This window comes from Monodelphis domestica, chromosome 3 (genome assembly GCF_027887165.1).
Source record: "Monodelphis domestica isolate mMonDom1 chromosome 3, mMonDom1.pri, whole genome shotgun sequence".
NCBI lineage: Eukaryota > Metazoa > Chordata > Mammalia > Didelphimorphia > Didelphidae > Monodelphis > Monodelphis domestica.
Genome location: NC_077229.1, coordinates 309,766,886 through 309,782,530, shown reverse-complemented (window position 1 = coordinate 309,782,530; position 15,645 = coordinate 309,766,886). Strand labels below are relative to the sequence as shown.

Below are 15,645 nucleotides of genomic sequence, written 5' to 3'. Positions count from 1 at the left end.
TTCCTCCCCCTACCCTTTGAGAAGTCAAGCAATATAACATCAATTATACATGTGAAACTGTACAAAACATTTCCATGTTAACATGGCATAGTCTTTTAACATAAATATATGCGTATATGTATATACACATATATATGTCTAACATATATATTATACGAGATAAATACCTGCTCTTCTGTTTTCAGATCACCAAATTCTTGCATGAAAGTGGTTTCAGATGGGAAGCGAGTTGGTTCTAAGAAATGAAGCAAGCTAAAGAGCTCTTCCACTGTGTTCTGTAATGGAGTACCAGTCAGCAGCACCTTGTGTTCCTATTAGAAGGCAAAGGAGGTAGTTGATCAAAGTGACTGAAACTAACCTCATTTCTTAAGATTAGAGCCTCCCAAGTGCTATATTTCTCCATCTTAACTCTCTACAGTCTGTCAGTCAGTCAACATCTTAAGTACCTAACTATGAGCAGAGAAAAGTGCTATTGAGAAGAGGGAAGAGGAGACACAGGAAAACACAATCCTTACCTTCCATGAGGATATATACTGGAAACAAGTATATTTGAAGCCTCTCCAGAATTTCACAGACTCCAATATAGATGACTTGGGAGAATTACTGGGTCAACATCTTAGTACCATAGCATATCAGGGCCAATAAGGCTCAATGCTCTCTGCCAAATTCAAATTTCTTGCTAAAATCCCTAGTTTCACACAATGTTTGTCTCTCTAGTCAACACGTAAGAGTTGTCATTTCTCCAACTCCTTCCTGCATAACTCATAGAGACAGAGGATGTTCTTCTACATGCTATAACATGTGAAGGTTTGTGCTTGAAAACTTGCTGATAGAGGTCAATCTTTTCCTAGATTCTCTGGCCTCTATTTATTAAGTAAGTACTAACTTATAACTTTGTTTTAAGGATAGTTACACTTTTATTAAAACTAGGTATCCCTTTTTTTCCCTTTTTGATCTTTTATCTATTGTTCCTTTCATTTAGTAATTCCCTATCTTATCTATGATGAGGATCTCTTTTTAAACACCAAAAATTTTTGTACTTGTACTTTTAGTAACCATCCACTGATCAAGGAAATATGTGAAGGAAAAAGCGAATAAAGAAAATACATGAGGATAAAAAAATGTTGGCACATATTTAACCTCTACATCTATATATGGAGGGAGGAAGTAGTATATATTTATGTGACATACTGATTTGCTCTCTAGAAGCTATTTTTATTATATTAAGTAAAAATTCATATTTTGTGGGAGCCAAATAAAAATCAAAACAAAGCTTGATGTTCACAAAGACACTGAGATTTGAAGTGTCTATGGCTTAAAGCTAGGAACATTGAGCTTCATCAAGAGCTCAGTATTCTTTCGTTTGTCCAGTTTTGTTATAGAACTTTTAAAGCTTACTTTATAGCAGTCTTTTGTCCTCCTATTATCACCTATTCCCTGACCTATCCAGAACAAAAAAAGTTAAGTTGCAATTGCTAGAATTACAACAACACTGCTATGACCATGCTTGGGAGCCTCATTAGTCTTAACTTTATTTCACAATTTCATACTGTGTTGCTCTTAGACACTGCTGATAGAAACTTTTTCAAAAGATTCACAGTGATCATTTTGTAGCCTGAAATCCAAAGGTGTTTGAATAACAAATAACTATAGGTGCTCAATAAATACAGAATGAGATGTAATATATACCAATGGGTATAATCTTACCTTACTTGGAATCCATTGTATTCCTTATCTCTTAATTAATCCATCTAACATCTAATTATATGGTACCAGGCTTACAGATTATCTGTTTATGCCTATTTTCCACACAGTGTGTAGGGCTCCCATGACTAAGAAGAGAAAATTTTCTTTTCCTTATTGAATCATTTGCTCATGCATTATATCTGCAAATAGAGCCCAGTTCTTTTTGCATGACTTTGGATACAGACTTATATGAGGGGGGAAAAATCATTATTGCACTCTGTTCCTGAATAATTTTTCAAAGAATTGACTAATTTCAGAACGGGAAGAGACCTGAGTAGCTATTTGGTCCAATTCCTACTTTCAAAAGAATTCCCACAGGGCAGCTAAGTGGCTTAGTGGATAGAGCGCCAAGCCTAGAGATGGAAAGTCTTGAGTTCAAATATGGCTTCAGACACTTCCTAGCTGTATGACCCTGGGCAAGTTACTTAACTCCAACAGCCTAGCTCTTATTGTTCTTCTGCCTTGGAAGCAATGCCTAGTATCATTACCTAATGATAGCAATACCAAGATAGAAGATAAAGATTTATTTTAAAAAAAAAAAGCATACTCAACAAGTGGTCATCCAGCTTTTCCTGAGAGACCACTCATATGATACTCAAGGTCTTTTGAATAAGACCATAGGCTGCTGAGATAGAAAAACTTCAGTGGTCCAAGTTCATTACTATAACCTTTACAGTGGTGCAATGTAAAATTTTGAGTTGAAAAGCTTATGATTTCAGAAAATAATCTAATACCTTTTTTTAAAATTTCAACATAAACATGCTTCAGAAGAAGAGCTCCTTTTTATTCCAAAGCCTCCCTCCCTCCCAGCAAGATTCCTTTGAGGCTGCTTGGGCAGTGGTTGAACCTAAGAACTATATATGAAAAGCTGAATAAATCTGGGCATGAAACTCACGATGGAAAGATCAAATAATTAACTATTAACACAGAATCATATAAATGTGATGGAATGGATATAGGTTGTATATATGGCTTATCACTTCTGAGCTCAATGATGCCAATGGGTATGCCATCAGGCTCATGAACTTTGCCATTCTTTTAAGTCTGACTTGAATGATGTCCATATGATTGCATTTTGGCAGCTTTTTATTTGGGTAGGGTCTCCTGACAATGAAAGGTGACATAATAGGATCAATGAACTACCATCTCTGCCACAATCCTTTCTTGTTGATGATGAATAAGGAGAGAAATCATTGCCTTTCAAATTCTATATGAATTTTTTTCTTCTTTTTAAAAAATAGCACACTAGTAGCCAATAGTCCTTGGGTGTGCTGTTTATATCTTTGCTTTTGGGGGGTTTAAAAGGAAGTGGGGAGAATTGGTAAAAGATATCAGTGAAGTCTATTTTGTTTTAGTTAATTGCTTTATTTTGGAATCATTCTAGTCAAACCAGTCCTTGTGACATCAGCTCACTATACCTACTATAAATGTGAACAGCAGTTTAGGAGATGTCATCTCAAAACCACTACATACTATTTACATACTATTTATTGTGCCCTATTGTTGGGAAGAATGGTCAGAAAGGACATATTTAATATTGTTTTAAGTTTCTTTTAAGTGAGAGTTTTGTGTTATTTGGCAATGATCTTTTCAGAACTAGAGGTAGCTTTCTTGCAGTCTTCTAAATTTTTAGACTTTAATTTTATGCAATGTATAAAATAACTTAAAATATAATTTCCTCCATAATCTCGAATACATCTTTCTTGTTGAGAAAGACAAAATTATTGACTATGACTACAGGATGATATTCAGTAAATTAATATTAAAATCACTTCAGCTACAATTTCTCATCCAATAATTCCTCTGAATTTAAGTATCACTACCTATAAATGATTTCATATACCTTGTGACAATAAGTCAGTTTCCAGAAATCAGCAAACATATTGTGTATGATAAAGGGATAAAGGAAACTTTTGTAGCACAATTAATCATGTTGAACGTGAAACTAATTTTAGAAAAAGACAATTTAATAAACACATATGATAGACATATATTTGAGGAAGTACAGGTATGACAACAAACTTAAAATCAATAGGCACGTCTATGAAAAAAACATGACCTTCCTAAAAGTTGTAGGCCTCTGTTCCAATATATGAGTAAGTATAGTTTCACTGTAATAAAAAAAAAAATCATAGGATACTATAGAGAGTTGGAAGGGACCTATTTAGTTCAATTCCTTCATTTTTCAGAAGAGAAAAATGAGACCCAGAAAATATAAGTCACTTGTCCAAGGCCAATAAGTAGTATGTGGCAGAATAGAGGGATTTGAACCCAGGGCTTCTGACAATAAATTCATTCTAAATCTGTTTTTACATTCCTATTTGACTAGACATGTTCTTTCAGTGAGCCCAGCATTCTTCCTTTCAAAACAACAAAAATATTGTGGGTCATTTTTACCCTTCACAACATTGGATTAGTCATCAAATAATTAATTTTTTTTAAAGTACACCTGTAGCAATAACGTTTATGATGGGTTTTTTTTTCCAAGATAGAATGAACAGTGTTATTATAAGGAATAGGGCTAACCAAATAGTAAGTTATCTTGGCACTGACTAAAATACATCTAACATATACCCAGGTTATCTCATTAACAGCAACAATGATTAGAAAAGTTTAGCATTTTTATATTAATTTTTCTTTTAATCATAACTGCTTTTTTCTGTAAAAGGAAAGAGACATAACAACAACCTTGTCTGTTTCTACCACTCTGTGTGTGTCTGTGTGTGTGTGTCTATGTCTGTATTTGAGTGTTCAGTCATGGAGGGCGAGGAAAATAGTTGAGGTTGGTTGGGAAGGAGAAAATCTAACACCACAGAACTCAAAGAAAATGTTAAGAAGAAAAATTATACTAACTAAGCAAAGTTTGAGAGTGATATTACTAAACAGAATTCAGGGAATTCAAGTTAAAGCTTTTAACTTGGAAAACAAAATATCATCCAAATTTAAAAGTATGGAAGAATAAGATAAAGGAAGGGAAAGTAGAAGAGTAAAATTAACAAACACCCCCCTCCCCCACTCCCATATGTAAAAAGATGGTAGATATTACATTCTCTTCCATTTTTTGAGAGTCAGTTCAGGAAATTTTGGATATTTGTATCGCACTCCCCTTTATCAACACTTCTCTGTAGTAAAGGGTGTAAAACTAAGAAAATGTAGACAACCACTTCTCTAATCTTCTTTAAATCAACTTTTTAATGAAGTTAATCCAGGGAAACAAATATTCAGCATTAGATTTAATGTGACAAAAGATGACATAATCATGCATCTAGAACTGGGACAAAAACCTAAAAGCCTATTAGTCCAATTCCTTCATTTTACAGGTTGTAAAAGTGAAGCCTATGAAAATTAAATGATTTGCCCAGAATCTCAAGGGCAATAGGTCCTCTGGCTACAGAGCCAGTTCTCTTCCATGGTATCATACTGTCTACTATATTCTATGGCCTCTTGGGAAATTATGGTTTCCATTGCCAAATGGTTCAACCAGGAAGAGAAAGCATTTGTTAAATAGAAGTTCATATTTTCTGTAACATTAAGTGGCTTAATCATAATCATTGGTAAATTCTGTAAACAGAGTAACCACAAACCAAAATCACAGCTTAACCTGAATGTCCTAACTTCTATTCATTGTCTGTAATTTCTAAAGTTGCATGCACGTGCAGTAATCACTAACAACAAAATTTTTTTTCATATATAAAGGGATGGTATCACCTACCAGGTCCATCATCTTGAGTCCCTCCAATAGTTTACAATTTCTATTCTTCAGCCTATGGGCTTCATCAATGACTACACAGCGCCATGGAATGTTCCGCAGCTCAGGACAATCAGTCAAGATCATCTCAAATGTAGTGATGATGGCATGAAACTTGTATGACCCCTTTATAACTCGACCCTGTTAATGAGAAAGTACTGATTTAATATGCTAGCTTACAGTTTAATGACACTAAATATTGTGTTGAAGAACAAGTAGCCCCCACTTATAAATAGCTTGTATTCCCACAATTCATCATCTGTGATTTGTAAGTTGTTTCTGTGTAGGAACAATGGTATGCAGGGTTTCCCAAACACAGTGGCAAAAGCTTAGTTCTTTCATAATATATTTGAAACAAAGAACTATACTAACATTGTGTATAACAATATTTCTGGGGAAAAAAAATCCATTCAGAGTATAGGTTTCAGATGCTAATAGTGCTTCTCCCTACCCCACCCCCAAGCCCCCCCCCCCCCCACTGGCTATATATAGCAGAATTGGAGGCTCCTCCAGTTCCTAGTCATCAGAAGTTGACGCTCATGGTGAAGGTCAAAGGCAAAGGTTTCAAAAGACATGGGCAGGTATCAGGACTTTGGAAGTATAAGGGCAAAGAAGTATAAGGGTCTTCCTACTAGAATAACCTCCAGAAATATATCTTAGTCCCAACAAATTCCCTTTCAATACCTTTTCTTATTTCTTCATATCCTGAGATTAGCCTATCTTTTCACTATCAAACTCTGATATCCTTTCTAATTCTAAGACCCTGTATTAAAAGAAACCCAAAATAAAGGAGTACAGACAGCAATCTAGGTGAACCCTCCCATTATTCCCCTACAAGCAATAATTTCTCAAATCAAATAAGTGGTAGAACCAACAAAAAGTCAGATTGAGATATTTTTCCAGCCTAAGACAACTTAGAAAGTTGGCAGAATGGGTCAATGATTCTGGACTTAAAGCTAGCCCAGAGGGCAAGCAGCAGCAGCACCATAGGTGGACCTTAGAGATAGCCACTTCAGAGGCAGCAGCAGCTTTAGGAAGTCTCAACCCAGAGGTGGTAAGGGGGATGGACAAATGGTCAGAAAAAAAATTACAAGGAGCTTTTTACTCATACTGAGTGTAAGGCACAGATTGCTAACTCTATTGATCATATGTAATTCTGGGTCACAGTATCAGGGCAGAAAAACATTTATGGTCTGTCATGAAGAAAGAAGGGGACTGGTCTGAGTTCCAAGGTAGAAAGGAGCATTAACATTTGTGGCTAAAAGAAAGTAGGGGGATCTAGGTCAGTCACAGTAACAAAGTCAAGGGGAGTGCTAGTACTTGTGGCTATAGGGGAGCAGAGAACATTCCTGGATAAAGACCAGAGTGCATATTACAAGAGCAGTGACTATACCTCTCTCCAGATCACAGCTCCTTAGAAGCAACAAAAACTTGTAGAACCCCAGAAATCACTTTGAACACAGTAGCACAAAAAAGCCTATATCTTGTTACAGTGCATTCCCAACACCAATGGGCAAAGCCCAACTTTAACATAAAAGTTCAAAGTCACAAAATAGGCTAGAAAAATGAGAAAACAATAACAACAACAACCTGAACATAAAAAGCTAGTATGGTGGCAGGGAGCAAGATACAATCTCAAAGGAAGACAACAATGTGAAAATAGTCATAACCAAAGCTTCAAAGGAAAACGCTAATTATATTCAAGCCCAATAAGAATTCTTGGAGGGGTTAGAGGAAAAACTGGGTGAGGGTTAGGGAGAAAAATGAGAGTAATACAAGAAAATGATGAAAAGAGAATTAACAGCTTTGTAAAAGAGATGCCAAAACAACAACAACAACAACAACAACAACAACAACACCCAAATACTGAAGAAAATAATACCTTAAAAAAAATTATCCAAATGATAAGAGGCACAAAAATTCACTGAAGAAAAGAACTGTTGAAAAAACAGAATAGCCCAAGTGGAATAGGGGGTGCAAAAGCTCACTGAAGAAAATAATTATTTAAAAATTAGAATTGAGCAAGTAGACATCAAAAAAGAAGACACCAAGAAATAGTAAAACAAAGTAAAAAAAAAAATAGAAGAAAATGTGAAATATATCCCCAGAAAAAAAAATACTCTAAAAATAGACTGAGAAGAGATAAGCCATGATGAAAAGTAAATGGGCCAGAAGGAAAGCAACAAATTGGAAAGCAATCTTCATAAAAAGCTCTGACAAAGGTTTAATTATTCAAATTTACAAAGAGCTAAATCAATTGTACAAAAAAATCAAGCCATTCTCTAATTGATAAATGGGCGAGGGCATGCCCTCAGGCAGTTCTCAGCCAAAGAAATCAAAACTATTAATAAGCACATGAAAAAGTGCTGTACGTCTCTTATAATCAGAGAGATGCAAATCAAAACAACGCTGAGGTATCACCTCACACCTAGCAGATTGGCTAACATGACAGCAAAGGAAAGTAATGAATGCTGGAGGGGATGTGGCAAAGTGGAGACACTAATTCATTGCTGGTGGAGTTGTGAATTGATCCAGCCATTCTGGAGGGCAATTTGGAACTATGCCCAAAGGGTGATAAAAGACTGTCTGCCCTTTGATCCAGCTATAAGGAAAAAGACTTGTACAAGAATATTCATAGCTGTGCTCTTTGTGGTGGCAAAAAATTGGAAAACGAGGGGATGCCCTTCAATTGGGGAATGGCTGAACAAATTGTGGTATATGTTGGTGATGGAATACTATTGTGCTAAAAGGAATAATAAAGTGGAGGAATTCCATGGAGACTGGAACAACCTCCAGGAAGTGATGCAGAGCGAAAGGACCAGAACCAGGAAAACATTGTACACAGAGACTGATACACTGTGGCACAATCGAAGGTGATGGACTTCTCCATTAGGGACAATGCAATGTTCCAGAACAACTTGCAGGGATCTAAAAAACACTATCCACAAGCAGAAGATAAACTGTGGGAGTAAAAACCAATGAAAAGCAACTGCTTGACTACAGGGGCTGAGGGGAAATGACTGAGGAGAGACTCTAAATGAACACTCTAGTGCAAATACCAACAACATGGAAATGGGTTCGAATCAAGAACACATGTGAAACCCAGTGGAATCACGCATCGGCTATGGGGGGTGAGGGAGGAAAAGAAAATGATCTTTATCTCTAATGAATAATGCTTGGAAATGATCAAATAAAAATTATTTAAAAAAAAAACTAAATGGGCCTAGGTATCATATATAAAGAAATAATCAAGGAAAACTGCTCAAATATCTTAGATCCAGATGATAAAAATATAAGCAGATGGAATCCAATAAATCCATCAATTAATTCCTAAATAAGATTTACAAGTGAAAACCCCTCAAGAATATTATAGTCAAATCACAGAACTCATATGTCAAGAAGAAAATATTTTAAGGAGCCACAAAGAAATAATTTATATATTGTGGAGCCACAGCAGGATCACATGACATTTAGTATTAGTAACTTCTACATTAAAGGATCAGAGGGATATGAAAGAACTGATTAACTCTGAGTGCAACTGAAATATAATTTTCTCACCCCTATTATTATTATTTGTAATATTACTAATATGAAAAACATGTTTGACACAGTTTCACATGTGTGATTGATATCATTTGTTTCCATTTCAGTGAGTTGGGGAGGGGCTGAGGGAAGACAGCAAATTTGGAACTCAAAAAAAAATTTTAAGGGTACTTAAAATAAATAATATATATTTTAAAAACAGTATTGTTTCACTGCTCAACCGAAAAGTCTTGGCTTCACATAGATCTTTTTAAAGAATAAAATATTCTTATCTTTGGTCTGCCAAGTTCCCTCCTTCATAAACTTATCCTCCTACCCCCCAACCCCCAATTTTAACCAAGTATAGAAAGACAAAGTCATGTGAAGTTAATAGGATTATAGATTTAGTTCTGTATAGAACTTTGGAGATCATCTAGTCCAACTCCTGTCTTTCACAGATTATGAAATCAAGATCCAGTGAAGTTTTATCACCTGCCCAGAACACATATATTAACAGTTATAAATTCAAATAGCTGTGGTAAAGGTATGGGCCTGTCTATTTTTTTTTTTGATCTGGCATTGTCATTAATGTAAAAAAACTGAGTTTGGAAATTAAATGGATGAAAGAGATAAAAAAAAATTCATCTGTAACAGTCTTAGAGAGTTTCCTTGGGCACTGAAAGGACTAAGTGATCCTCTAATGGTGCATAGATCATATGCTTAGAGGCAGAAACTGAACCCAAACTGGTACTTATTCAAAGATTGGACACATAGAACTATATAAATACTGTCCTTATGTCTGTCTAGAAAGATAGTATAAGACATATCTTATCACCTATCAATATTCCTTAACATTTACTTTGAAACTCTTTCATGATGATTTACCTTTTAATGGATTTTAAATTTGTGTAGAAAACTACAGCTTTTCCAATCTTTTGTTTTTAAAATGAACTTTTGTGCCATGTTTACACATATGCTATGTGTCCCAGTGGATAGAGCCAGGTTCAGAGTCAAAAACTGAGTTCAAATCCAGACTCAGACATGTACTAACTGGGTGACTCTGGTCAAGTCACTTAAACCTTTACTGCTTCAGTTTCCTCATCTGTAAAATAAGCTACTGAACTGGAGAATGAAATGGCAAACCACTCCACTATTTTTACCAAGAAAATCCCAAATGGAGTGGCAGTCAGACATGACTGAAGAAAACTGAACAACAAGAACAAAATTTTTATAGGTTCTATAAAATGAAGGAAGCAGCACTTACTTAGACCCACAACATTCAGGCACTAAACCAACTGTTGGGCTGAAAAGATTATTGAGCTGCCTAATTTTGGACTCTCTGATTTTAAAGAGAATCAAACAATTAAATTTTCTTAAGATGGAATTTTTAAACAATAAGAAAATTTATATGATAACAAAAACAATGATTGAAGTTAGTTTTTTATTTAACTCTTTTCTAGGTTCTCTTAAAACAAAATCTATCTGCTTATTAATATAGAAAAGACTACTTTCCAAATAACTTCCACTCTAAAAACAACTTCTACAATTCATTATTCTCCTTATCTTTTACAAACAATACCTTGCCTTCAATATCCTGCCTATTCCATACTGTTATGTAATCTAAATGTCTTTTTGGGAAGAGATTCAGTTCTACATATAATTCTGTAGAATTTGCACTTACTATTTTTCACTTAAAGTAATAAATTATCTTTTTATTCCCAATTAAGATCATTTTTTAAAAATGTAGTGCTCCCTTAGGCTTGCAAAATAAAAGCAATCACAGTAATAAAATATATTTACTATTTAGCAGCCAGCCTAAAAAAGAATAATTCTGTGATAATCTAGGTGACAAATGCACTATAATGGGGAGAGTAAGAAAAGGGAAAGAAAGGGGAGAAAAAAGTGCAAAGAAGGAAGGAAAATAAGGTAAGAGGAAGGATGGAGGAAGAGAAAAGAGGATAGAGGAAAGAAAGAAGAGAGGGAAGAAAAGAGGGTCCTGTATTGGAAGAGACTGTCTAATCCAATCTATCCTGAACAGTAATCCTTTCTACAACAAACCAAATGAATGTTAAATTACAGAATCTTTGCTGAAAGACCTTCAGAGAGAGAAAACCCACTCCCTACAATAGCAACTTAGTTTACTTCAATGGAGTTATAATTGATAGATTTTTCTTACATTACGATGACTAGTTTGCTCTTTCAAATCAACACCCATAGTTCGTAATGTTGCCCTCCAAGGCAAACCACTTGATTCTGGAATCAGGGGAATCTTCTCCAGGCTAACCATTTCTACCTTCCTTCAAGTGGTCCTCATATGATAATTACTCAAGGCTGGTTGCCATCCAAGTTGTCTGCCTCTAAATTATTTCCAACTTATCAATGTCCTTCCTAAAATGATCCCATAGTTCTATAGGATACAGCAAATTTGTTCTGTTCCTAGTCCTGAACATTATGCTGTTCTTTACAGTCTAAGTTCACATCAGCTTTATTATTTCCCATGCCACACTATTGGTCTATCAATGTGAGTCCATTAAATCTGCCATCTTTCTTTCAGAGAAACTACAACATAGACATATCTCTGACACCTTGTACTTTATTTTTTAGATTGTTTATTTATTTAATTTAGCGTATGTTTCCATGGTTACATGATTCATATTCTTCCCCTCCCCTCCTCTCACCTCCTCCCGTAGCCAATGAGCAATTCCACTGCATTTTACATGTGTCATTGATCAAGACCTATTTCCATATTATTAATATTTGTACTGGGGTGATCATTTAGAGTCTACATCCCCAATCATATCCCCATCAACCCATGTGATCAAACAGTTCTATGTTTCTACTCCCACAGTTCTTTCTCTGGATATGGATTGACACTTTGTACTTCTTAAGTTAGTTTCTGAAACCAAATACAAGTTTGTATGTATCCTCCTCTTATATTTCATATAAAGGGTTCAAGGGCTGGAAGGACCTTAGAAGCCATCTCACCCAATTCCTTCCTTTTACAGATAAAAATGAGGCTTTTAACATCCATAGTCACAAAAGTACTATCAAGTGTCAGAAAAGAGATTTGAATTCAGTCTTTTGACTCCAGAGCCATAACTCTTTTCAGTGTCCCATACTGCCAACCTAGTACAACATTCTAGCCTTATATTTTTAGATGACTATCACATTAGCAGTCTGTTCCAGCTTTGTGTTACCTGCAAATGTGATAAAAGTGCCATTTTAAGATGATCTAATGTCAAAAATAAAAATGTTAAAAATTATAAAGCCAGGGATTGATCTCTCATTTCCTTCATTAGAGAACATTAGAGAACAGGAAGGAGAATGGCAAAAGGAAAAAAGCAAAAAAGATATTACAGGATTATGAGTCAAGAGCTAGAAGAGACCTAAGAGCTTACTTCATCACATAGCCTCATTTTAGAGATGAGAAAACTGAGGCCCAAAAAGAAGAAATGATTTACTCTAATTTATACAAGTAATAATTCACCAGTGATGAAATTTGAACCTAGACCTCTGAAGCTGCTCTTTTTTATTTTTTTTTATGAATTAGTTTTTTATATTAAAATTCATAGGCTACTCTTACTGGGGAGAGGTAAAGAAAAGAGGGAGAGTGAAGAAGGAATAGGAAAGGTGAGGGAAAAGGAAAGGCAGGGAGAATAAAAAGCAAGAACAAAGAGAAAGGGAAGCTTTTCTTTTGTCCATAATTTTTGGATACACAAGTTTTTCTGGTTATTAGATTCAATTTTACTGTGAGAAGGAAGGAGGAAATATGTTTCTGTGATGGGGAATACAATAAAAAAGCCAAATTATTCAAGAAATTTAAAGTAAATTCTTCAGCCCATCAGAATCTATGCCCTATCCCAAATTAGTGAGCTTAATGCTTAATTCTTTTTGTTTGTTTGTTAAACCCTTACCTTCTTTCTTAGAATTAATACTAGAAAGAGGTTCTGAGGCAAAAGAGTATTACGTGTTAGGCAATTAGGGTTAAATGATTTGCCCAGGGTCACATGACTAGGAAGTGTCCGAGGCCAGATTTGTATGTAGGACCTTCCAACTCTAGGCCTGGCTTATCTATCCACTGAGACACCTAGCTGTCCTTCCAGTGCTTAATTCTTAAAAGTATATGTATGCGCATGAGAAAAGAAGGCATGCAACTTTACCTGTGGATCTTTGAAGTACATTTCATACAACTGAATGGTCCGGCGACTAGCTTGACTCCCATGGTACACAACCACATTCAACTCCGTCCAGGTACGGAATTCCCTTTCCCAGTTGGGAATTGTGGACAATGGGGCAATTACTAGGAAAGGGCCATGTATTCCTTTCAAATATATCTCATAGAGAAATGTAATGGACTGGATAGTTTTTCCCAAACCCATCTCATCTGCTAAAATGCAGTTTCGCCTAGAGGAACAAAAAAAAACTTTAGTAGGTGCATATACTTGTAGGCTTTTCAAAATACATAAATGGCTATAATGTTAAATGTATGACTACATGGACATCGTTTGCATGTCCTCTTAGATTTTTGATAAAATTTAAGTTTCAACTAGAAAAATCTCCAAGAAATAAAAATATATATTTCTAACAAATAATCTATCAGTATATGTATCTTTGAATGCTAGGCACTGGCTTTCTCTTTCTTTTCTAACATGAAAAATCTTGTTTTCAAAGATTTTATAAAATAGGAACTATTTTACATAAGATACAGGAGTATTTAGATTTTTAAAAAGAAAGAAGTCTCTACTTACGTGTTGTACCAATTGAAAAGTAGCCAGTTTACTCCCTCCAACTGGTATTCCCTGAGTTTGTTATTGTTTTTATACTCCCTGGAACTCTCTGATTTCTTCCAATCATCAGCAGGAGGTCGCTCCTATTTTAAAAACAGAAAATCCCATTAGTGGTTTCTCAAAAACCACTCTACTTTGTTATAAAATCCTTTGTTTTGAGTTAATTCTTACCACACGTTCTGTTTCTGGCTCCCGGGACATTAATTTCTCAAATTCTTCAATTTTAGCTTGGTCTATGTCCTGCTTTAGCTCCCAAGTGCTGTCTTCATAAGGAAGTGAACACCACTTCACCAGATAATGAGTCACAGGCTTTGCAATTAATAATTTAAATAAGTCAGAATTAGATTATTTTTTTAAAATCTGATTTATTAAAATCCATTTGTGTTACTTGTGCTAGAAATACCATGATAACAAAAAGTACTTAAAATATTTCACAATGCTCTCTTCTTATATCAGAAGCATCATCCTCCAAGACAAGAAACGATTTGAAACTAAATACCATATTACATATTACATATTTTATTACCCTATTCATTTCAGTCCCTATTTAGGTCATGGCTATTTTCAAAAGAAATGATGTATAATAGTGCCAGGGAAAATATTCATGTTAATAAGTCTAATAATTATTTTGTTCTTCTCCTAAATATAAAAAATATTGTTTGACTGTACCAAGATTGTAAATCTATTTTCCATTCTGACACCTTGATGCAATTCTTTCTAGACAGATGCTATATTCCTTTATTCTCTTTCTCTTTTAAGAAAGTCACAAGTGGAAATTCAAATGAATATCTGATCTTAATGCTAAGCATAGGCATATGTTTTATTATCAATTGTGGGGAAAATATATAATTTCTTGGTTTGGAGGAAGAAGATGTAGTAGTAGTGGAGGTAGTACTAATGGTGCTAATGTTGCTAGATCAGAAGTTAAATGACTTGAGTTCAAATTCAGACTTTGTCACTTAATTACTATTTGCACGATCTTGGGTAAATCATTTAACCTCTAGGCTTCAGCTTATTTATCTGTAAAAGGAGAAAGTTAAACTAGATGAACTCTAACACTCCTTTAGGTGTTAAATCTATGCTTCTATGAGTCTATGAATGCCCTGTGAAAGGAAACCATTCTTAACTGGATTAGGCTATAGCTTTACTTGAGGTATATTGAGAAATGAAGCAATTTTCCAGGGCCACAGAGGTAATATCTTCAACAAGGTAGGTCTTCCTTAAAAAACAAACAAACCCAAAGTCTCCTTACCTTCTGTGTTAGAATCAATACTATGATTCTAAGGTGTAAGAGTGGTATGGGCTAGGCAGTGAGGGTCACACAGCTAGGAAGTGCCTGAGGCCATACTCGAATTCGGGACCTCCCATCTCTGAGCCAGGTTCTCAGTCCACTAAGCCACTTAGTTGCCCCCCAGGTAAGCCCAACACTATCTACCATATAACGCTGCCTGTACATATGTTTATTGATATTCAATTATACAAAACATTTTATGAAACAGACATAGGTCTTAGTTTATCAAGACAGCTGATTCTACTCCACTGCCACCCCAACACACACACATACACAAATGAGAGTGTGAGAAGAGAGGGAGAGAAAAGGGAAGGAAAAAGAAGAGAATGAGAGCAGGGAGGAGGAGACAGGGCAGGAGGAAGAGAAGGGGGAAAGGAAGAAGAGACATTCTAGGGAAAGGCAGGAGAAAGAAGGAAAAGAAAAGAATGCTAGGAGAAAGAAAGAAAGGGGAGGAGAAAAAAGGGAATAGAGGAGGTGAGAAGGTGGGGGAAGGAAAAGATTGAAAAGTACAGGAAAGGGAACAAAGCTAAGAAGGAATAGGAGGAGAAGGG

General features: G+C 35.3%; 1 protein-coding gene across 8 annotated transcripts in view; it reads right to left on the bottom strand.

Moving 5' to 3' along the window:
* CHD7 (chromodomain helicase DNA binding protein 7) overlaps nucleotides 1-15,645 on the bottom strand; it is a 241,360-nt gene that overhangs the window by 38,493 nt on the left and 187,222 nt on the right. For all 8 annotated transcript variants that reach the window (XM_056823954.1, XM_056823960.1, XM_056823961.1 and 5 more), the window contains exons 10-14: nucleotides 13,975-14,112; nucleotides 13,765-13,886; nucleotides 13,177-13,420; nucleotides 5,459-5,635; nucleotides 168-311 (exon numbers count right to left, since the gene is read on the bottom strand). In XM_056823954.1, the coding sequence (XP_056679932.1) occupies nucleotides 168-311; nucleotides 5,459-5,635; nucleotides 13,177-13,420; nucleotides 13,765-13,886; nucleotides 13,975-14,112 (825 nt within the window). The remainder of the gene's footprint in view (nucleotides 1-167; nucleotides 312-5,458; nucleotides 5,636-13,176; nucleotides 13,421-13,764; nucleotides 13,887-13,974; nucleotides 14,113-15,645) is intronic.